General features: G+C 49.1%; 1 protein-coding gene across 4 annotated transcripts in view; it reads left to right on the top strand.

Moving 5' to 3' along the window:
- Window positions 1–23,867, top strand: part of INSC (INSC spindle orientation adaptor protein) — a 125,539-nt gene that overhangs the window by 77,411 nt on the left and 24,261 nt on the right. For all 4 annotated transcript variants that reach the window (XM_081238865.1, XM_081238864.1, XM_081238867.1 and 1 more), the window contains exons 7-8: window positions 4,291–4,416; window positions 20,943–21,114. In XM_081238865.1, coding sequence (XP_081094991.1) covers window positions 4,291–4,416; window positions 20,943–21,114 — 298 coding nt within the window. The remainder of the gene's footprint in view (window positions 1–4,290; window positions 4,417–20,942; window positions 21,115–23,867) is intronic.

The raw sequence follows: 23,867 nt of genomic DNA, 5'->3' as shown, positions 1-23,867 counted from the left end.
CAAGTAGTTATCATGTTTTTCCCATCTATAGTTGAGGAAGTGGTTTGAGAGGCTTACTCAAGGTCACACAACTGATAAAGAATGGAGTCAGAATTAGAACCCAAGTCTCTTTAATTCAGAGTTCATGATCCTAAAGCCCACAGTGGTGACTTCCGGTTCAAGCCTTGGCCCTTCAGCTTCTTGGGCCAAAGTGTGACTCAGAAGTTCTCAACCTTGTAGGCATATTAGCATCACTAGGGAGCTTTAAAAATCTCCAGGGCCTCCCTGGTGGCGCAGTGGTTGAGAGTCCGCCTGCCGATGCAGGGGATACGGGTTCGTGCCCCGGTCCGGGAGGATCCCATATGCCGCAGAGCGGCTGGGCCCGTGAGCCATGGCCGCTGAGCCTGCGCGTCCGGAGCCTGTGCTCCGCAACGGGAGAGGCCACAGCAGTGAGAGGCCCGCGTACTGCAAAAAAAAAAAAAAAAAAAAAAAAAAAAAATCTCCACCAGGGGCTTCCCTGGTGGCGCAGTGGTTGAGAGTCCACCTGCCGATGCAGGGGACACGGGTTCGAGCCCTGGTCTGGGAAAATCCCACATGCCGCGGAGCGGCTGGGCCCGTAAGCCATGGCCACTGAGCCTGCGCGTCCGGAGCCTGTGCTCCACGACGGGAGAGGTCACAACAGTGAGAGGCCCACATAACGCTAAAAAAAAAAAAAAAAAAAAACTCCACTAGTAAATGGCCAAGGTGAATTTGAACCTGGCTGTTTGACAGCAAAGGCTATGCTCTTGTTTGCTGTCCTGAACTGCCTCTCAGCAGCCTGGCTCCCTCCTCTTCCTCCTGTCTGCCTTCTCCTTCTCATCCCCATCCTCCCTTGCCCTCCTTCCCTCTCCACAACCTTTATTATCTACTGCATCCTTTCTATATGTCAAACACTGCCCTAAGCTTTCCTTTCGTTATCTCATCTGATCCTCCTGATAATCTAATGATGTGTTATAATTATAATTCCCATTTTTAAGATACGGGAACAGAGGCTCAGAGAGAAGTTCATGCACATTAAATGCAGATGGGATTTTAACTAGATCTGCTGACTCCAGAATTTTAATCTCAACCTTCTTCTGTCTCCAGTCCTTGGGGGAGAGTAGACGGAGGGTTGATGCAGAGAGATGATTCCATGATGACTCCCATCTTCCCAGCCTGGAAGATGGAGAGACTAGGTCCTCCAGCAAAATCAATGTTTGGGTTTCCAGTCCTGACAGTGACAAAGGGGCTGGGAGTTCCTGGTATGCCCTGCACAGCATCCTCACCTCCGATACTCAGGAAATATGCCCAATATGGTGACAGGTGTGGGGCAGCTTGCCCCAGTGGCCTTCCTCATTCACCTCCATGGAGCCCAGTGTGGTCTGTCCTTGGGTCCTTCATCCATCTGAGCTACCCCCATGAGATGATTTGGGCAACCTGTCTGAGGTCTATCCTCTCATCCCCTTGGGTTCCTCTGATGGCCAAGAAATAAACCCAGTCCTCCCTATGACGGTGGTGGCAAATAATCCCATCCCTTCCTGAGTGCAGGGCACTGAGAACTCCCCTGTGCGTTGTTGAAATTACCCCCTCCTCGCCACTCCAGCTCCTCTATTATCCTCCTCCCACCACTAGCCTACACACCCCGCAAGTGGCCTCCTCCAGCTTTATGACAGCTTACCCTGAGCCTGTCTGAATAATGCATACCATTATACAGCTGGGCTCCGAGCCCAGAGCTTTCTATAAAATTAAACAAGCTCCAGCCAACAGTGCGATTCCACAAACTGAGGCAGCTCCTGGTCCCACTCTAAGCTGAGTGCTTCTTTTTGGTCCTTGATGGGGGCTTCACATTCCATCTCACTTTCTATCTCCTCTCTCTCCCACATATTCCAGCCCTTGGGACACCTTTCATGAGGGTATGAGACACCCTTCTAACCAGGATGCCTCCTGTGACCTGATCCCAACCTGGCTGTCCAGGTCCACCCTCACTGGGTGCTCGGCCCATTCACAACATTAACTCACTGCTCCTTCAACAGCTGAGTCAGGTAGCTGTCACGACCCCATTGTTAACCAAAGATTGCCAGCAGCAGAGCCAGGATTTGAACCAGAATCCCCTCAGTCTGGGTTCAGGATTCCCCCCTTCTTCTCCTAGTAGCTAAAAATGCTAAGACCATTTTTCACAGGCTTGGGAAAGGATGTAATGAGAATACAGTGCAAATGGATGCAGAGGCTTAAATATAGTTATGCTAGACTTGGCGTCTCCTGAGCCAGAGGAAGGCTGCCACACTGATCCTGGCTCTCTGCCTCCCATTCTTTGGCATCATTTCTTCATTGTCTGCGCCAGACGTAAATATCTATCTATCTATCTATCTATCATTGTACATATATAAATAAGATTTGTACTATATATGATTAAATACACACACATATAAACATGTATATATATATATATATATATATATATATATATACATCTGGTGGGAGGTCTTTAATAGCCAACAAGCCTGACCAGGGAGACTTTAGGACTCCTGTTCTTTCTTCTTACTTTAAAGAGTAATTTGAGCTTATGTCAGTGACTCTCTGGGTAAGGTCTTTATGTGCAACCCTTATCAGATGTCCCAGGAACCGTGGGAAAGTAGGCAGGCAGGGATAAAGGACTGTGGAGCAAGAATTCAGAGGGGTAAGTGTCTTGTCCCCATACCAGAGCATATTTTTTATCAGAGTAATGATGTGCATTTAAAATCACATCATTTTAAGTGACCCTTTGACCCTTCTGTAACCGTCCTCCTTCAGATTATGTCAGGAGTTCCTACTCGGTGCTCTTTTAACCCTGCAACCCCTCCCCATTTCAATGCACAGCTACCCAGATTTCTTCCTGCTTTTAACGTTGTCTGCCAGACAAGGAGCTCAGCATGGACGGGGACTGAGGCAGTGCCCAGCAGAGGGTCTGGCATATAATAAACCATTAATATTTTTGTGTTGCCTGAACAAATTTACCAGTCCTAAGATATGACCTTTTCCCACCAAATAAACTACCCTAAAAGGAAGGAGGAATATTATAAAATGTCAGAAATTCTGAACTCCCCCAGAATTGGATACTTTCATCTTGGTCCCTGCAGTGATGAGCAAAGGGCCCAGGGCTTATCACTGTGGGGTGCGGGGAAGCAGAGATCTGGGGTGACATTTCAGTGAGGCTGTGCTGGGCCGTAGTGGTCATTGCTGCTTCTTCTGGTTGCTCATTCATGATCCTTTCAGTCATTCACTGCTGCGTCCCTGGGGACACAGAACGGTGCCTGTTTTGTGCATAGTACATTTTTTGTTGAGAGAGTTCTGAAAAATCTGACTGGGGATGGTAATTTTGCTGAACCCACCTCCTTCTTCCTCTAACATCTTTCTCAGTTTGGGGAACTGAGGGCAGTGGGCATAGTTAGAGACAGGAGTGGTGCGGTTAAAGGCAAGTGCCCCTCAGGACCAAGTTCAGACCACTTGCTCATGCATTCTTTCCTGTTGCCACCCCTAGGCACCCCTCCAGCCCTCAGGGAAGGGGAGAGGGAGGAAACAGGGCAAAGCCAGATGTGGGATAGCCAGCCTCCCCTGCTTTGGACGTGGATGTCCACGGTGGGGTTGCCACCAGTTTGCTGGACGTGTGGTGAGTCGCCTTTGTGATCTGTTGGTCTCTCTCACTTTGCTCCAGGAGCCAAGGCGGCTTCAGTGATTTTTCTACAGAATAAATATGTCCAGTTAGGATGAGCGCCTCACTCCCAGACTCTTCTCAGAAATCCTCTCAGACTTCTCCTGGGAGGACACCATAAGGTCTCAAAAAGGAAAAGTACAGGTTCACATTCAAGAGCTCGGCTGATCAATCCTAAAGGTTTTTTCTTTTTTCCTTTTACAAATTGGAGTGAAGGAGTAAAAATAAGACCAGTGTGGATTTGGGGTGATTATTTCACCCATCTGGACTTCAGTTTTTCCCATCCCCCATATGGAAATAAGTTATAGTATTGAGGTAAATAAAGCTCCTTTTTGTGTGCCTGCCATGGTGGTGGGAGCATCTGAGAAGTAACAGGTCGTCACTGGCGTAGTGAGAACCAGCACGAGGCATCTAGGTTTCAGTTCCCTCCATCTGCCTCAGACTTGTTTCTAGAACCTGTTTCTGACAACTCCAGGCTTATTCCATGGCGGCTGCTGAGGGGTATCCCCAAAACACACCTGCTGAGTGAGGGGTATCAGTAATTCTTGAGTCAGCCCCTGGAGAGGTCACACTGAGTTCATGTGACATTTTCTTTTTCTTGGCAGGAGGGTGGGGTCGTGGCGCTCTTCAAGGTCTGCCGGCAGGACAGTTTCCGGTGCTTGTACCCCCAGGCGCTCCGCACGCTGGCCTCCATCTGCTGCGTGGAGGAGGGTGTCCACCAGCTGGAGAAGGTAAGGGTGCAGGTGGCTGGCTGGGCGGGGCCTGAGGTCCCTGAGCGGGTGGGGGAATGGGGAGAGCGACCTCCTGGTGGACGTCTGGCAAGAGCAAGTCCCCTGAGTCCCTCCTGTTCCCAGGCGTCATTCATGTGGGGCTGCTGGTATCTTGACTATGGTTGATGAAGACATGAAGGGAGCCGAGACTGAGGAGCTCAGTGGGAAAGGCAGGGTCCAGAGGGACACTCAGCACTTCCTGGGTGGAGTGGCCAACAGAGCCTGGTTGGTGGGGCAGGGTGGGAGGTGGGGGGGAACACAGCAGGAGGCAGGCAAGTCAGGTGGGGAGGGGTGTCAAGGTTAAGGGCGGTTGGTCCTTCTCTCGTGGCAGGACCCCAGCAGAAGGAAGAGGATCCAGCTCCTCTGGGGACAGATTAGGCATGAGCATGGTGGGCATGGGTGCCTGGGCAAGCAAGTAGGCTCCACCCAAAGAGGGCTTGGGTAAGGGAAACTGGAGTCCAAGCACATGATGGGTCACCACCACTGGGGGTGGCCAGGATTGGAGGGAAGGTGGTGACTTGACAGTCCCAGGTGCCTAGCTCCAGGCCAACCTAGGGCAACGTGACCGATTCCAGTTACCACCTCCCAATTACCCCAGGTTGTAGGGCTGCTTCAACACTTCTGCCTGAGTGGGTCTGAGCCTGCAGCTGGGTCCTCAGGGATGTTAGCAGGAGGGCTGGGAGGCTAGTGCTGACACTTGGGGATTTCTCAACCACATTTCAAGGAAAGATGCTGAATTTTTTTTATAGAAGAGAGATAGAAAGGCCTGGTATGACCTGGTGACAATTGTGGTGCCTGCAGGGTGAGGGGTAGGTACCTTGAGTCTGTTCTTGTGACTGGTCTAAATGGGGATAGAACAGCAAACTGCTCCCCTTCCTCTGCATCCGTGTCCCACAGTCTGGTCCTGGCTGCCCAGAAAACCTCCACTCTACCCTCAGTTTCTTTACTTTGGTCTGGACTCCCAGACAGATGGTCATTTTCCATTCTACCCTGACTCTTTCTACATCTGCTCAGGTTATGGGACAGAGTCACAGGATCACAGGCTCTGAGGTGCTTTTAGCTGAGGATGGAGGGTGCATGGGAAATCTGCTCAGTTTACAGGTGAGGCTATGGCTCAGATTGGGGAAGTAATTTGTCTGAGGTCACACAGCAAAGTGGTGAAGGAGCTAGTGCCAGCCCTCTAGACAGAGTTCCCCCTTCCCATGGGGTCAGAAGCCTTTGTATGTGTGTGTTTGCTTAGGTAGTAAAATGGAGGAGAGAGGCAGTGGCGAGACAGACAGACTCCATGAAGTAAATGCATTGAGCATTTCCAGCTTCATGTGCTGAATAATCCTCTCTTCTCCCATAAAATCTTCTTCCTTAGACAGTGGGAAATGGCCATACACTTTTTTTTTTTGGCTTTTTTTTTACATCTTTATTAGAGTATAATTGCTTTACAATGGTGTGTTAATTTCTGCTTTATAACAAAGTGAATCAGTTATACATATACATATGTTCCCATATCTCTTCCCTCTTGCATCTCCCTCCCTCCCACCCTCCCTATCCCACCCCTCTAGGTGGTCACAAAGCACCGAGCTGATCTCCCTGTGCTATGTGGCTGCTTCCCACTAGCTATCTATTTTACGTTTGGTAGTGTATATATGTCCATGGCACTCTCTCACTTTGTCACAGCTTACCCTTCCCCCTCCCCATATCCTCAAGTCAATTCTCTAGTAGGTCTGTGTCTTTATTCCCATCTTACCCTTAGGTTCTTCATGACATTTTTTTTTCTTAGATTCCATATATATGTGTTAGCATACGGTATTTGTCTTTCTCTTTCTGACTTACTTCACTCTGTATGACAGACTCTAAGTCCATCCACCTCATTACAAATAACTCAATTTTGTTTCTTTTTATGGCTGAATAATATTCCATTGTATATATGTGCCACATCTTCTTTGTTTCTCATCTCCTTTCATGCTGGCTGGCAGGAAGAAGGGGAGAAAAAGGTAGAAGGGACTAGAATCACCAGTTCTCCAAAAGCAGTACATTTCTTGGCTTTAGAGAGTTTGCAGAGCAGCAGGAAAACCTCAATCCAGGGAAGAAAAACAGCAGGACTTTTTTTTGCTCAGAGTGAAAACCTGTGTAGCTGTGAAGGCTGTGGAGGCAATTTCTCCCGCGGGGCTCCAAAGCCAGAGGGCGCCAGTGCGTCTTTCCCAGGCCAGATGGACCACTGGCCTGGGAGCCAGCCCCTACTCACCGAGCAAGAGGACGGGGGACACTCAGCGCCTGAGGGCTTACTAAGCGCCCCGTGCTGAGCTAGCCCCTTACACGCATTCCCTTCATTAACCCACCAGAACCTCGTGAGGTGAGCACTATTCATATCTCCACCTTGAAGACGAGGAATTGAGTCTCAGCCAGTGTAAGTGACTCACCTAAAATCACAGAGTAAGTTTTGGAGCCAGGATTTGGACCCCGTCTGCTTGTCTAATGCCCAGTCGACCTCACTGACTCACTGGTTTAATGGATACTCTCAGACTGCCAAAAAAAATCCCTGCAGCTAAACCCGGACCACCTTGCTGTTTCTGGCCAAAGTCCTAATTCTCCCACCCCCAACTCGCACAGGAGAAGGTCACCGTCTCTGGGCTTTCCCCTCCTCCAGGTCAGATTACTTTCCATACACAGATACTTCTGAAATAACTCTCTGCCCGGCAGTGAGCAGGAGGGAGTCTTGTCAGAAGGGAGCCCCCGTGTGGTCGGAAACAGCTACTACAGCTCTGCAGTCACAGAGCTTGCCAAGTGTCTTCACAGGCAGCCTGATTCCATTTGATATCTGCCTTAAGTGTACAAGCATCCCCATCATACAGACGAAGAAACCGAGGCCCAGAGATGTGAAGTGACGTCTGCACAGAATCACACAGCTTGTAATTCATTCATTCAGCAAACATTTAGCGACTGTCTACTCTTTGCCAGGCATTGTTTTATGTGCTGGAAGTACAGCAGTGAACAAAACAGATAAAACCCCTGGTCCTCTTAGAGCTTATGTTTTAGCTCAGCGGGTGGCAAGTTACAGCCTGTGGGCTGAAGTCATCCTGCTGTCTTGTTTTTGGCACGTACAGCCCATGAGTTAAGAAAAATTTTTTTCATTTTTAAATGGCTGTAAAAATATCAGAACATTTTGTGTCACATGAAAATTATGTGAAATTCAAAGTTTTGATCCATAAAGTTTTAATGGATCACTGCCAGCCTCCTTTGTTTAGGTGTTCTCTATGTCTGCTTTTTCTCTACAACAGCATAATTAGATAATTGCAAGAGACCATGAGGCCCACAAAGTCAAAAACATTTACGATCTGGTCCTCTACAGAAAATGTTTATCGACCCCTATTCTATCAGGTAATAAGGGCATCATGACAATGACTAAAAGGATAATAACATTTATCGAATACTTGCTTTGGACAAGCACTTTGTTAAACCCCACCTTTCATGGTGTCACTTAATCGTTAATCCATTGGTGCTGTTATCATCCATGTTGTTTGTAGAAGGAAGGGAGACTCAGAGAAGTGAAGCAACTTGCTCAAGAGCACACAGCTAATAGATGGCCTGGCGATCATTTAATCCCAGCTCTGCTGAGCCAGAGTCAGCCTGGGCTGTGAACCATTATGCCAACCCAGGACTCAACTCCAATACGTGAGGCTAAGGTCCATGCTCTTTTCCTCCACATCATGCTGCTTCCAAAGCTGTGAGATGTTCTAGAGACACCCAGGGGGGCCTGGATCACCTGTCCCTCCCCCAGGTCCTGCCCACGTGGGCTCTGTGCTCCGGCTGCTGAGCGCTGGCCTTAGATGCTCTGGTGAGGTCAGCCGTTGTCCACGTTTAGGATGGAAGGTGACGATATCCGGGGACAGGCTGATTTGCAGAAGCCGCAGCATGACAGGCAAGGCAGAGGCGAGCTGGGGGGCAGGTGCCCTGGGGCTTTCGCCTGCTGCCCACTCACCCGGCACAGTTCGTGCCCTCTTTAGATAATGTCAAAGTCCCAGCCTCCCCCTGATTTACTGGCCTAGCCTCCTCCCTGAGGCTCCCGTAATTAATTGGCAGCAAGAAATGTGCTGGATTTGGTTAAAATCCATTTCTGTCATGCGGCTACCCACCACCGCTTCCCTCCAACCTTAAAGTGGTTCATTAAATCACACAGAGACCCCTGCGGAGTGTGAGTCTAGTCAGGTCACCAGACACCCCATCCATCCTTGGCCCTGCTGCGTGATGCCCGAGCTCTGCTGGGCTTGGAGCATTCGAGTGGCCATAGATTCACCCAGTCACCTGTTTCTTCTTTCTCTGTCATCCAGTTGTTCACTTACTTTCAACTCACTCGCTTCCTTGCCTGCTCACTCAGTCCTTCACCATCTCATCACGCTACTAATTCATTCCATCATCACACATTTGTTGTGAAGCAGCCCAGCTCCGGGAAAACTGTGGCCTTTGAGAGTCAGGCTCTTCTGGATGGGAATTCAGGCTTTTCCACCTACGAACTTGGACACATTTCCCTGGGCAAGTTACTTAACTTCTCAGAGGTGTGGTTTCTTCATCAATCAAATGTGCATGATGAAATCTACCTCCCAGGGCTGTCAGAGATAAATAGATTGCAGTAACCTGGTGCCTGGCACCCATTAGGCACTGAATAAATGGTAGCTATTTTGATTTTGGCGGGTGTGATGCCAGTTGCCGGGGTTTTGAACATGAGTGGCCTGAAGAAGATGATGGTTTGGTGGAGAAGAGAGCTCTGGCACGCCAGCAGGAGGGGATAGCGTGGCCATAGATGCTGCCCAGTGCACAGTGTGGAGAAGTCAGTGGGGCTGGAGCACGAGTCCCTACAACGTTTCCATTTTACAGGCGAGGAAACTGAGACTCAGAGATTGTGTTCCCTCAGCTCATGAATGTGTAGTTTGGATTCAAACCCACGTCTGGCTGGTTTCTAAAGCCCATGTTCTTTATACTCCGCGAACCTGGGAAGAGCTGGCCCTTTTGAGGTGGGGACTGCAGGGCAATGGCTCCCAGGGAACCAGGCTTTGGGTATTGGTCCGGGAAGAGGGCAGACGTGGATATTGCCCGAGCAGGTCTGGAGCAGCAAGATGTCAAGACATAACAAATGCCTCTGCAGAGGTGCCTGAAGGGTCTTTCAAGGCTCCACGCTTTCTTTTCAGAGGTCTGGTTCATCCTGCCCACAGCCTCTCACCATTGTGCTCCTGCCGGGGCAGCGAGTTTCAGGAAGTCTATCCTGTGTCCTCAGCAGACAGTCACCCTTCATTCCCCAGCCCCTGCGCTGGGCTCTGGGAGGAGAGACAGGCAGCTGTGTTCCCTGTCTCCCACCTGGGCTGGCCAAGTGGTAGCCCCATGGCCATCAGAAGCCGCAGGCTGGTGGTACCACCTGTGCCCGGGGTGCTGGTGAAGGCAGCAGCAAGGAAGCAGTGGAGCTGGGCCCCAAGGACTAAGGTGGAGTTCCCAGGCAGGCCAGGGGAAAGTGGCCTCAGCAGAGAGACTCCACAGCTGGCTGGTAGGCCAGTGGGGCTCTAAGTCTTTTAGGAACTCTGTGCTCAGTGAGTTGGGGGAGCCCAGAATAGGAGGCAGTGTTCTCTGAGACCCACTTTGGAGAAGATGGGATGAAGAAAATGAGGGCCAAAGAGGGAGTGAGGGCTTCAGAGCCACACAGCCCAGTGAGAGCAGATGGACCCAACTCCGTCCGGTGGCCAGGTGACCTAGCCCACCTGGACTGGTCAGGGCAGCCTTGGGGCAGAGTAGAGCTGGGAAGGTGGACTGGCATTCCCAAGGGGGAAAACTGCTGGGTTTGGGGGAGGCTGAGAGGGGGCTAGAAAGCGAGTCCACTCTGAACCTCGGTTTCCTCTTTATAAAGAGGGATGACACCTCCTCCGTGGGGCTGCCATGATGATGTGATGCAGCAATGCAGGTGGGGCCTCCTTGGAGGAAGAAATTTCCTGTGTCTGTTTCCCTTCCGTCTTTCCTGGCCTGTTTGTCTTCACCTTTTCGGGTTGGTCTGGGGAAAATCCTGCAATGTTCCCAGAAAGCCTGAGTCCTGGGATTTTGCCATGGCCCTGGCAGAGTTCCAGGTTGTTTTGAGTGGGTAATGGGACTATCAGGGCACTGTTGGTGCAGCAGTCAAGGTTGGACAGAGCCAGGGGCCAGGATGGGGGCACTGGGGACTAGAGCTGGACTGGGGACTGGGGTCCAGGGAGGGGCTGGGGCTGGACAGGAGCCTAGAATCTAGGGCTGTAAGGGGTAGGGGACATTCCAAACCCAATGCTCAGACAGCCTCAGACAACCTCCAAGATGGTTCTAGTAATTGCCTCTTCCAGCCTTGAGACCAGAGACAATCTTGCTTTCAAAAGAGATTTTTTTAATTCCCAACCCCTCCCTCTTATTTCATTTTTTCAAATAAGGAGTTCATCCTGTGTTGGAGCCAAGAGGAGAGTTTAATGAAAATCGATGGAGAAATTAATGATGAGCAGCGGGGAGGGAAGGAGGGCTCAACTTCAAGTCTGAGGAGAAAAACATCAGTGGCGAGGGATGGAGAAATTGCTGCCTGTCTCCAGGCAGCTCTCTCACCTCATCCCCGTTTCCTGGGGCAGCTTCTTGGGATTGAGATGCCCTGACAACTGAAGGGCCAGGCTGCAGACAGGGAGGCCTGGACCCAGAGACCCTGGGCAGGAGGGAGCAGATTCTGGGGGATGGTGGGGAGGATCTGTCCCTCTAGCTGCTGTTTTACAGGACTTTCTCTCCACTGCTTGCTCCTTGTAGGGCTGCAGATGGTCAGAAATAAGTCAAATCTGCAAAAAAATGTAAACCAGTTCCTTTTGCTCATTTGGTTCAAACGATCATTTTGCAAGGAAGGCAGGGGGAAATGGTCATGCCCATTTTACAGAAGGGGAAGTTGAGGCTGGAAGGCATAGAGACACTGGCAGAGGCAGAGCCTGGGGCTGAGAACCCCATTTTTGCTTATAGGTTCAGTTTGCTATGCCCCCACCCGCTTAGCCGACAAGGACCGTTGTGTGCAGACTCCAGAGCGAGGCAGCTACTTTATCTTCATGGATCAGTTCTAAATAAGTGAGGCTGGGTGGGGAGAGAGAGGACCTATGGATGCCAGGCAAGAACTCTGCTTAATTTGACTTGAAGCCCCTTCTTTACCTTGTAGTAGCTCCTAGAGAGAGGGAGAGAGAAAATGCCTCTGAATGAGATCCAGATGTCTCCTCACCCTTCTTTGGGGCTCAGCCCACCTACGCTTATCAGCTTCCGCCAGCTCTCACGCCCCCAGGTGTGGGCCTTCAACTGCCCTGGATGGCGGACTGTGCAGAGAACCCGAGGGTGCCAGGTCAGCTGTCTGTGCTGTGACTGTGGACAGGCAGACAGAAGTGGGGACTGACACTGTCACCTTCCTCAGCCCTGCAAAGGGGCTTTCTAGAGGGGGTGTGTCTCATTCCCTTCCCCACCTGCCAAGTCTCCCAACCCCTTCCATCTGCCTTGAGGGTATGGGTGGGGGGACTTGAGGGAGGCCAGGATGTGAAGAGGAGAGAACAGAATTAGGCACTCTGCCCCGCTCCCCCCTCCTCTCCCTGTGAGATTCACTTAGAGATTAGGGGCCAGTATCGTCCAGACTGAAGGAAGGCCCTGCTGGCTCCAGGGCTGTGCTGCACTCCTAACCTGAGTTTGGAGAGGGCAGCCTCAGTCCTAAATGCAGCAGCGGGCGAAGGCTCAGCTCAGCCGGGCCTCGGGTCCCCATGCACTGTGCAACAGCGCCACCTGGTGGACAAGAGTAACAGCTGCAGACCGGCCATGCCGCTTGTGTTGGGGAGAAGGGAGGCTGTGCCACAGGGAAGGATACTGGATAGGGTGCAGAGGTGGGGCCTGCACCATCAGCACTGGCTTCCCCTTGGCTTCTGGAGTAGGGCCAGTGCCAGCTCGGAGGCCAGCAGGGGAAAGGAAGTTGCTATAGCAGGGAGGGGAGACAGTGAGGAGATTGAGGGAAGATAGAATGTGCAGGTTTCAGGGCAGAATTTAATGAGGGAGGGCCCATTTCCTGGGAACAGCCTGGCACCAACAGCACAGAGTAGGCCAGCCTCAAAGCACAGGGGCAGCAGGAACCAGCATCCGCCATCCCTTGACAGCAGGTGGTGGGTCCTTTGGTCACACACACAGAGACAGAGACGAGGAGAGCAAAGAATGATGAGAAAGAGGAAGAGACATAGGACAAGAGAAAGAGGGGCAATGAAAGGACCCACACAGATAATGAACACACACTTTCCAAAGAAGTGTTTCATTCTCCCTTGAGCTACTTTAAAAGTACAAATAATTAGTTTGGGTCTTCCCTGGCAGTCCAGTGTTTAAGACTCTGTGCTTCCACTGCAGGGGTGCAGGGGGTCCCATGTACTGCGCTCGGCACGGCCAAAAAAAAAAAGTACAGATAATTAGTTTGAAGCCTTGTGATAGCTGGACATGCAGTGCCCTGCTTGTGGCCTGCTTGGACATGTAGTGATCTCTCATGATGGTTTTAATTTTCATCTCCCTGACAAGTAATAATTTTGAGCAATTTTTCTATGTCCTTATTGACCATTCAGTTATCGTCTGTGAAATGTCTGTTTGACACTTTTGCCCATTAAAAAAATGCGTTGTTTTTCTTATCAATTTATAAGCTTCAAAAATACATATTCTACATACAAACCCTTTGTCAGATACATGTATTGAGAGTACATGTTCTCAGTCCGTGGTTTGCTTTTTCATTCTCGTAATGGTGTCTTCTGATGGATAGAAATTAACTTTGATAAAGTCCAATTTATTGATCTTTTCTTTTGTAGTTAGTGCTTCTTGTCTCCATTTAAGAAAGGTTTGTGTTCCCCCAAATCATGAAGAGAGTCTCCTGTCTTTTCTTCTAGGAGCTTTATTATTTTACTTTTCACATTTAGGTCAATGGTCTATTTCAAATTAAATTTTTTTGGTGTTCAAGATTCAGTGTGATATCCAATTGAGCCAGCACCATTTATCAAAAAGACCATCTTTTCACCACTGAATTAAAGTGGTGCCTTTGTTGTAAGTAAAGTGATGACGCAGGTATGAGTCTGTTTCTGGCCTATTTTTCTGTTCAGTTAATCTTTCTTTCCATCCTTGTACCAATATGGCACTGGCTGAGTCCCTGTAGTCTATAATAAATTTTAATATTTGGTTGTATAGATCCTCCAATTTTGTTCTTGTTTAAGATTATCCTGGTAATTCTAAGTTCTTTACATTTCTATATATAATTTAAGATATTGAGATTTTGATTGGCATTTCTTTAAATTTGTAAATAAATTTTGGGATAATTGACTTCTTAAACAGTATAGGGTATTCCAGTCAATAAATGCAGCATACCTGTCTACTTATATAGACTGTATTTAATTTCAGTGATGTTTTAAGTTTTTAGTGTCGACATCTTGCATATCTTTTTTAAGACTTATTTCTAGGTATGTTTTTATGCTAATGTAAGTGTTATTTAAAATTTTTTATTTTCTAATTGTTGTTAATACATAGAAAATACAATTTTGAATATTGTGTCTAATGACCTTGCTAAATTCACTTATTAATTTTAATGGTGTGTAGATTCTTTTGGATTTTATACAGGTTTGGATTATGTACACATGTACACAATCATGTGATCTATAAATTATGACAGTTTCACTTTCTCTTTTGCAATCATACCTTTTTATTTCTTTCTGTTGTCTTGGCCAGGGCCACTGTAAAATGTTAAATAGGAGTGACCATAATGGCTATCTCTGTCTTGTTACTGATTTCAGGGGGAATGCTTTTGATATTTCATTCACTGTTACATTAAGTGGATATTATCATTTTAAGGATTAGAATACTGAGGCTTAGAGAAGATGAGTAACTTGCTCATTTCAACAAGTCAGCAAGTAGCACAGTTGAGTTATGAACCCAGGTTTTTCTTACTCCTAGGCTTGTGCAACTTCCACTGTACCACAGCTACCTCTAGAAGAGAGATGCTTAACCCAGGATCTCCATTAGAGTCACTTGAGGAGTCTTTAAAAATACTGATGCCAAGACTCCACCCAAGACCAATTACATCAGAATTTCTGGTGGTGAAGCCCAGGCATTAGTATTTTAAAACTTCCCCATGTGATTCTAATCATCTGAGAACCAGGCAAATAACCGCTGATCTAGAAGCCCATTGGCACAGTTCAGATCCCAGCTGTGCCAGTAGTGCTTTGCTGAAAACTTGGTACTTTCACAACAGCACATGCCTAGTAACCCTCACCCAAAGGGAAATGAACTTTTTCTTAGTGACCTTTTGATACCTTCTCACAAACTCCACTCCTTCCACTACCCAATGCCTCCAGAGCATCTTTTCGACAATCTGCTTTAAGGAAAATCACTTGCTTGACAGGGAAATTATTTTCCATTTATATTCTTAAGTGATTTAATCCTTGATTTCTTTCCACCTCAATAACTCACCTCACTGACTTTGCTGCCAAGCTGGTTATATAATCCTTTTCATCCACTGTTCCATTCCCTATTACATATTCATATTTGTTTGTGTCTGTTTTGACATTTGGCTTTTAATCAAAGATTCTTGTTTGTAAAAGCAAAAGAAGTTGAGTGGGGTCTGGATGTGTTCATTTGGGAGGGAGATAGTGTTATCCTCCTGAAGGCCTGTTTCACTTTCTGTGGCCTTCTGCTGGGCTCCAGCTCTACCACCACTCCTTAGAGCAAATACGTCATTTTATAAAGTGAGCCTTTAACCCCTCACATTGTTCACAGAATTTGTCCTGAACCCTGACCTCATCAGATCCTGCTTCTGGCCTGTGGTTTCCTTTATTCCACTGAATGTTTTGCCCTGTCCCTTGGCCCACACTTGTCTTTGCGTCCTCGGGCATGACCCTGTTTCCCTCTCTGACTGTGACTGAATTTTCCCTTTGGCTATACTCTGGGCAGACAGATCCATCCATGAGCAGGATTCCAACTGCTTTGTGGTTCCCACTTGTCTTTTATTTGTTCTGCAGGCTTTTGGTGTCCAAGTGAACAGAAAGGTGAAGGAGGAAATGCGGGGGGTCTTTAGCTCATGCTCCCCCACTGAGGCTGAGTTATCACTGCATTTGCATGAATCTGTTTATCTGTTACAACAATCAACTCCTCTGTCTTTCCCTAAAAAGTAAACATGCAAAAAGGAATTAGGAAGAAGCAGACCAGCACCAGTGATATATGATGGGCCTTTGTATACTAGCCAGTGTCCCTTTGATATTCACATTAAAGCCACCAGTGATGCTTTTCCAAAAACCAGTAGGAGGACATTGCTCATAAGTTGGACGTGATGTTTACAGTACACTTGGATTCCTCAACTGAGTGGTTTCCACGCTCCTTCTCCCACTGCCCAGGGAGACTCTCCGAGTCCACCCATTCCCTCTGTAGCAGATTCCTGTTGCATCAGTCCTACGGCCCAGGTAGTGACCAGGCCAGACCATCCTCACCGACCCGTGAGCACCCTCCCGTGAGGAAAGCTTGTCCTCTGCCCAGGTCCATTCCACGCTAGGTAAAAGCTAATTACCTCTAAGTGCTTCCAGCAGCAATTTCTTTAGGGATGTGAAAGTGCTTTGATTGGATTGTTCTCTTGGCATCATTAAGTTTATGACCGAGGATGGGAAGTGGGCGTTTGGGGATGGAGACTTTCCAGAAATGGGATCAGGGTTGGAGGAAGCTGGCTCAGGCTGGGCTGCTCCCAGGCCCTCCCTGGAGCTGAGTTGAGCAGCCCTCACTGACCCTGGCCCTCTCACCAGCTTCTCCCTACGTTGCCCCGCCAAAGGCCCCACAGAGGGGCCACAGGGCCAGGAGCGGGGAGATGAGAATGGGAGTCCCGGCCCTGGCGTTACCTTGTTTCGTAGCCTGGACAGTCTCTTCCCCACCCTGTGCCTCTGTTTCCTCATCATTCAGCCCACACTTCACAGGTTAACCACTGTGTGTCAGGCCTCAGCTGGGTACTAGAGACCAGAGAAGATTCAGTACAGGAGCTGCTCTGAGCAGCTCAGATCTAGTGCAGGGATGGGCATGTAAGCTGGGGAGGATGATCCAGCACGATAAGTGCTCTAGTTGTGGGCACACCAGAGTGGTGTGGCAGCTGGGAGAACAGAGACCCTCTGTCTGGGGGAGGAAGGTGCATGTTCACAGAGGAGGTGACTTCTCACCTGGGACTGAGAGGGAGCGAGGAGGGAAGGCAGGGAAGATGAGCAGTTCAGCTGCAAGTGAACTGGGTTTGAGATGCCTGTGAAATATCCCGGAAAATTAGTTTTAGAATTGAACATCAAGAGACCCAGTAGCAGGCTGGAAATGTAGATGTGGATCTTGGGAAAGGAGGTCAGGGCTGAAGGGCTAGGGGGTCATCACAGTGAGTCATTGAGGCCATTTGGGTTTGGGTGCTATTGACTGAGGTGGTACAAAGTGGGCTGATGGCAAAACCTGTGGCTAAGAAGCAGTTAGCGGGGCTTCCCTGGTGGCGCAGTGGTTGAGAGTCCGCCTGCTGATGCAGGGGACACGGGTTCGTGCCCCGGTCTGGGAAGATCCCACATACCGCAGAGAGGCTGGGCCCGTGAGCCATGGCTGCTGAGCCTGCGCGTCTGGAGCCTGTGCTCCGCAACGGGGCACAACAGTGAGAGGCCTGTGTACCGCAAAAAAAAAAAAAAAAAAGAAGCAGCAGTTAGCTAGGAGGAGGTGAGCCCAAAAATGGGTATTGTGGAGGCCCAGGAAAGAAAGAGGCCTAGATAGAGAGAGTTCTCAGCGGGGGAAGGTGATTCAGACAGGCCAAATAAGAGAGGAATGGACAGGCTGGGTTTTGTACCAGTCAAGTTCCCCAATCCTTTTAAGCATATGATCTCTCCCTCCACCCCCCACCTTTGGTTTCTCTATGTGTCTGTCTTTCTCTATCATCTCTTAGTTTATTCCTGATTCATCTCTGTATTCATCTCTGTACTAGTCTGCTTAGTTTAGCATCTCTCACGATAAGGTGCTCAGTTACTGTTTGTTGAACATTAGAGTTGCATGGGTGGTACTTTTTCTCTCTGTTCCCTTCTCAGGAATTGTAATTAGTAATCTTATTGTTTCTGGTCAGGTATTAAAAGAGGAGTCACTGACCTTTTAGAAGTTCTAGTTCTGGGCTGCATGACCCAAAGTTGTCCAAGCAAGCGGGTAAACTTGTGGGCCCCAACCTACAGGGCTGAGGTTCTCCATGGAGTCTCAGGCCCAGAGGAGCCTGCAGAAAGGAGCCCTGGAGAGAAGCCCAGTTGGGAGACCTCAGCTGGGGCAGGCAAAGTGAGGCAAGCTAGGATTCAGGGCCCCAAGTCTAGGAGAGATGACTGCAACCGCCAGGTGGGGATAAGGTGGAGTAATGGCACCACCATGTGGCAGGCACTGTACATGCATTCTCTTAGTTAACAATTCCAGATTTCGGCATCCTCTGGGGTTGGTATTTTTATTCTCATTATATATAAAGGCTCAAAGTAGGTACCAAAAATTGTCTGGCTAGTAAGATATGGCTGCAGGATTCAGACCCAGGTAGGTGTGACTCCAGAGCCTGTGCACATTCTGACACTACAGGAATTGGTTCAGGCACAGGGAGGGCCCCTCAGGACTTTCTGCTTGATAAGCTGGACTGGGTTGGAGTTGCTGAGACGGTGATGGGTACGGAGATCCATCTGGACTGGTGGCAGCTTGCTAGCAGGAGGCCAGGTGGCCAGTCAGTGGCATCAGAGCCAGAGGCCTGGGCAGTTGGCCCACATGACAATCCAGGGTCACTTTCCTGGGGTCAGGAATCTGTGGAATCCATGTTCCCAAGCCGGCTGTTCTCCAAAGCTGCCCCTTCCTATAGTGGACTTCGCTTACGATACCCCCTCCATCTGCAATGCCATTTCTTTACCTTCGCTTGTCTAAAGTGTGTCCTCACTTAGGACACACCTAGGTCCCATTTTCTCTCTTGCATTTTTTCCCCTTTATTGAAAGCCTACTATGTGCAAGCCCTAGAGAAGTCACGGGTACACAGGCTGTGGTCCCCAGGCTTGCAGAGCTTCCAGGAAGATGTCAGAGACAGCCAGACAGAAAAGGGAGTGGAGAATCACATCCCAGGGTGCTTCTCCAAATTGCTGGTGTATAAAGTCGGCTTCAGACCTTGTTAAAAAGCAGATTCCAGGCCTCGCCAGAGAGCCTGGTTGAATAGGTCTGGGTGCGGCCCAGGAATGTGTTTTGAAGAAATTCTTAGTGAGTTTGGTGTCATCCACAGATGCCACTTGGAGAAACTTGGCCATCCAGTGTGATAAATTCTGTCATGACAGTAGATGTGTCTGGACATGAGCTCCAAGGAGGGCCACGCTCCCCGAGCTGGGGTGTGGGCATTAAGTCAGAGTGGCTTCCAGGAGGCCTCCCACTGAGCATCCTCACCAGAAGTCACATTGTGCAATAGTCATTTGAGGATGGGTCACTTGTCCCTGCCCCACTGCTCCAGAGCAAAGCCTGGCACTCAGCATGTGCTCAGGAAGATGGTGCTCAGTGAGTTTGCTGAGTGGCAGTCTGGGCTGGGAAGCATGCCTAGAGTGCAGGGCCTGGGGCACAGACCCTCCGGGACCATCAACCTCTCTGGCCTCTCTGGTGCATTCAGATTGGCCCATCTCCCAGCAGATGCTGGGGATTAAGTTTGGGTCTGACCAGCGTTCCCAACTGGGTCTGAGATGCAACTCTATCTGCATCCAAGATGAGATTAGCGAATAGGATTGGCTGAGACATTCCCCCACTAGAGACTCTGTTGCTCCCTAGCTACTGCCTTGGATGGTGCTGGAAGGAGGAAGGGGACGAACCAGACAAGCCTAAGAGGCATCTTAGGTTGGCAGCAAGAGGGGTGCTCCCTGTTTCTAGGCCCAGAGCAGCCCCCATGTCCTTCCCTGGGCCCAGATGAGGCTTGTTAGTCAAACACCTGGCACGAGCCCAGTCCTGCAGGGGCTGCTGGCTCCTGTTTGCTCTTTTATTAAGCACATCCAGGTGAGTTTTATTGCGGACAGTTCCCCGGGCTTCTGTTTCCACATTTGTCTCTTTTGAGTCTGAGATTGCCAAGTACTTTCACAATTAATGGACCTAAGGCTCCCAAGAGCATTTAAGGGAGCCCCAGAACATGGTGGGGGTAATTAGTCAAACAAAATGCAGCCTCTGGAGAGCAGCTGAAGCTGAGTGGCAGGAAGTAAGGGAGTAGGGACAGGAGCAGGGACAGGAGCCCGGGCCCTCGGCAGGTGGAGGGCAGCAGCGCAGGCTCCTCCTCACCTCACCTCACCTCACCCTGGCTCTTTCCCTGCCTCGCCCCTCCCCCCTCTGACCCCTCACAAGGGAAGGTCTCCTTGGCCCTGGTGGCAGGGTCCCCAGGCAGGCGGGTGTCCTGGGGTGTCGAAGGGCTGCAGGAGCACTGCTGAGCTAACCTTGGCAAGTTATTGCCTTTTCTCTAAACAAATCTCACCTGCTCACCTTTGCTGGAGGCTGGGGTCTGAGCTCAGGTGTCACGTCTTAGAAGGCAGTGTGATGCCTCTTCAAAACCATGGGCTTTGAGGCTAGATCATTGTGGCTCAAATCCCAGACCAACTGCTTTTAAAGTCTGCAATCTTGGGTAAGTCAATGAACCTTTCTGTGTCTCAGTTTCTTCATCTGTAAACTGAAGATAATAATAACACTGACCTCAGAAGGTTATTAAAAGGATGAATGGTATAATAACACATACGCTGTATATAACAGCACTGCCCTCAGAAGACTGTTATGAGGATTAATGGTGTAGTAACACATGCACAGTGTAGCTGGCTTATATCAAGCGCTCAGTAAGCAGAAGTTACTATGCCAAGAGCAAGTCCGACTGGGGCAGAACTGGAAGCTGCAGCCTTTATCTGGCATTCAGGTTCCACTCTGCCCAGGTCTGTTTCTCTCTGGTGGGGCAGAGAGAACAAGGCCTCCAGGGGAGCAGCCCTCTCTCTGCGGGGGAAGGTGGTGGAGGACAAGATGCGAGAGGAAAGATGCTGAGCTCAGCCTGCTGCTGACCCAAGGAGGGGAGGAGGGGCCAACATAGTTAAGCATCGCTTCTGGATCCAGCATCACCTGCTTCATCTCTTGAACTCCTCACACCTTCTGGGTGGATGAGGAAACAGTCTCAGAGAGGCTGAGTGACCAAGCGAGAGGGAGCTAGGATGTGAACTCAGGGATGTGAGATTTCTAAGAGATTGTTCTTTCTACTACAATTCGCCGTGGTGGATGCCCTGGCCCAGCCCCTGGACGCCTGCTGATGTCCGCTATCTAAGATGCCATGGGAAGTCAATGATCTCTTTGGAGCCAAAGGATAAGCCCCCAGAGTCACTGGGGTCCAGGCTGGACTGGGAGTTTGTCTCATTATTATCTTGAGCATGTGCTCTCCCAGGATGCACAGGGCTGTGCCCTCTCTCCATCTGCAGGTGGATGGCATTCTGTGCTTGGCCGACATCCTGACGGACGACAGCCACTCAGAAGCCACGCGGGCTGAGGCTGCGGCTGTGGTCGCCCAAGTCACCTCCCCACACCTGCCCTTCACCCAGCACCTCAGCAGCTTCCTGGAGAGCATGGAGGAGATCGTGACAGCTCTCGTTAGTGAGTCATCCGGGGCTGGAGGGGACTGTTGGGTGAGGAGGGCCTTGTCACAGTTGTCTTTAGGAAGGACAGGAAGGTCTCCCTGTCCACCTCCCCTCACTGCACCCACATATCTCCTGCACAGAGATCACACTAGCTGAAATCCCACCGTTGAAGTATCAGAGTCAGGCCTTAAAGAGCTCTGTTGTCAAGTCTTCTATTAAAATGTTTGCAGCCCTTCAAGAAGCTCCTTGAATTGAGTTCAGATTGGGATTAATTGGCCTTTCAAATAGGAGAACAGGACAAGCCCCAGGGAAGAGTGGGCCTCAAATGCTGAGGTTCAGATCCTTATCCAGAGAGATTCTGATGGGCTTTGTTCCTGAAATCTCAGTCTATGGTACCCAGTACCCAGCGAATGTGGCAGCAATAACTGGGGGCAAGTGGCTTCTCAGAGAGCAGCTGTTCCCCACCACTTGCTGCTTGCAGTCCCACCACTGGCCTCACTTCCTGGGGCCCTGAGAACTTTGACTCTTTTAGGGTCCCCTATTCAGACGTGTGTGCTCCTGGCAGGAGAATCAGAGCCCCATATCTAGAATGTAATCTTCCTGCAAACCTGCAGGAGTTAGGAGGACTCACCTGGATGACAATCCTCAGGAAACTTGTTTTGCAAACCACATCCTTTCTTTGATAAGTTCTGGTAATGCTCTGGGTTTCTACTTCGATCCCTTTCTCCGTCACTGTCTATCTTTATCTCATTGAAACTGAATGAAAATTGATATCAGAAAATTTAGGGTTGGTGTTTGGAGTTACCAAAGCAGGGTTGGGAATATCTGGAATAGCACAAATTTAGGAGCAGCACAGAACAGTGGACTTGGAGTCAGAACACCTGGACTTGGATTTTCGTCTTTGATAAATCCATCCAACAAAAAGCCCTTGACTGGCAGCCCTGTGCAGGCTGTGCGAGATTTTGCCATGTCACATTGCAGAGCTCACTTTACAATTTTCGTATTATATGAAACAAGGGGTCAGGACCTTTTTCTCTCAAGCTTCCTTCTAGCTCTAGAATTTTCAGATCTGCAAGTACTTTGCATGCAAGAAGCATCAGTTAAGTTGATTTTTAATGGCTGATTATAGTTACTGTGGTCGTGGCATCCACAGGCCAGGCTGGGAGAAATCAACTTGTCAACATCTACATTGATTCAAATTTGAGAAAACACAGGAGCCAATTGTTCAAAGTCTTGGCTGGAAGGAATGCAAGAGGCCATCAAGTTTAATGCCCACCCTATAAGAGAAGAAACCTAGGCCCAGAGGGGTTGAGGAACTTTCTCAAGGCCACATAATAGTGTTAGGATTCACTTACGCCAGCGGTGTTGTTCTCAGTCATGTGCCAGAGCCAGGCAGGAAACATAAATGAGGTGAAGAGGCCAGATGGAAGAAGAAAATAAGGAGATTTAAGTCCTGTATTGAATTTAAAAGCACGTGCAGTGACTAAAGAGGGGCAATCACTGATAAATTCCAGTTCATTGTTGCCATGTAGGAAAGGCCAATTAAAAAAAAGACAGAAATCCTAAGTTTTATGGAAAACCTCCCAGTTTATAAATGATAGCAAATACTAAATCAAAACATATATATTCCAAACAACCTTTCATTATTGCCATATGTCCATTTCTACTTTGCCCGGGCTGGATTTCTCCCCAGAGAAGAGGAGTCTCCCTACTTATTTCACCCTGATGAAGATGCGTGGTGGAGTCTGCTCTGAGCGTCAGCAGATGGGATTTATCTTCTGGGCAGGTAGCCAGAGCTCTGTTCTTTGGTGGGAAATAGTCCTCCAATTTCTTGCCATTCCCTGGAAACATTTATAAATGAGTCACTGGAATCCTCAATTTAATCTTCCTAACACATCCCAGGTGATTCAGCCTGTAGTTCAAATAAATGCGCATTAAAATTAAAAGGCACTTAGATGGTTGTGTTAATAATTGCTGTGTTGGCAGTAATGGTGACTCATAAGAATGAGGGTGGGTGTTCGGACCTAGAAGAAATTTTGCAACAAAGTGGGCTGTGAGTTGTATGGTCTTACCCCAAACCCTGGACGTAGGGAGATGGCGTGGAAGGGCTGACCCTCATGATTCCCCCCAAATCAGAGGATAAAGCAGTCATTGGAAAGGGGAAATCAGAGTTCTTAATTCCTTGGCTAATGTGCTGCCCCAGCCCAGGGTGGCTAGGTCGAGATGCTAAGTATTTTAATAGTCACACCTGGGCTGTGGGGAGCAGCATTGCCAGAAGCAGGCATTGCCCTCCTGATAGAAATGAAATTAGATCTACAGGAGCATCACTGGGAATGAGGCAAAGAGGCCTAGAGACAAGAGGCAGCCTGGAATGTAGAAAGAGTGGGGACTTTGGGGTCAAGCAGTTGTATTCCAGCCCCCTCCCTCCCAAATTACCATCATTCCTCAGGTCCACAGTTTTGGGAAAATCATTTAACATTTGAATCTTCTGTTCCTACATCTATAAAATTGTGATAAAAATTGGGTTGTTGTGAGGATGGAATGAGTTAGTGAGGTAAAGAATGTACAGCAGTGCCTGGCACAGAATTAACACTCAATCGGAGGTAGCTGCTTCTGCTACTACCAGCTTCTCTATCTAAATGAAGGCGACCACTTTCTGCGCTAAGGGTGCTCAGAAATTAATGGCACTGTGTAAGACACACTACAGGGGTTCAACGAATGCTATTTTCTGTCCCTGTAAAGGCAGGGACCAGAAACTGCATGCCCTGG

The sequence above is a fragment of the Mesoplodon bidens genome (assembly GCF_964165515.1).
Source record: "Mesoplodon bidens genome assembly, chromosome: 7".
In the NCBI taxonomy this organism is placed as follows: Eukaryota; Metazoa; Chordata; class Mammalia; order Artiodactyla; family Ziphiidae; genus Mesoplodon; species Mesoplodon bidens.
Note: the sequence above shows the minus strand (reverse complement) of the source record. Positions and strands in the feature narration are given on the sequence as shown.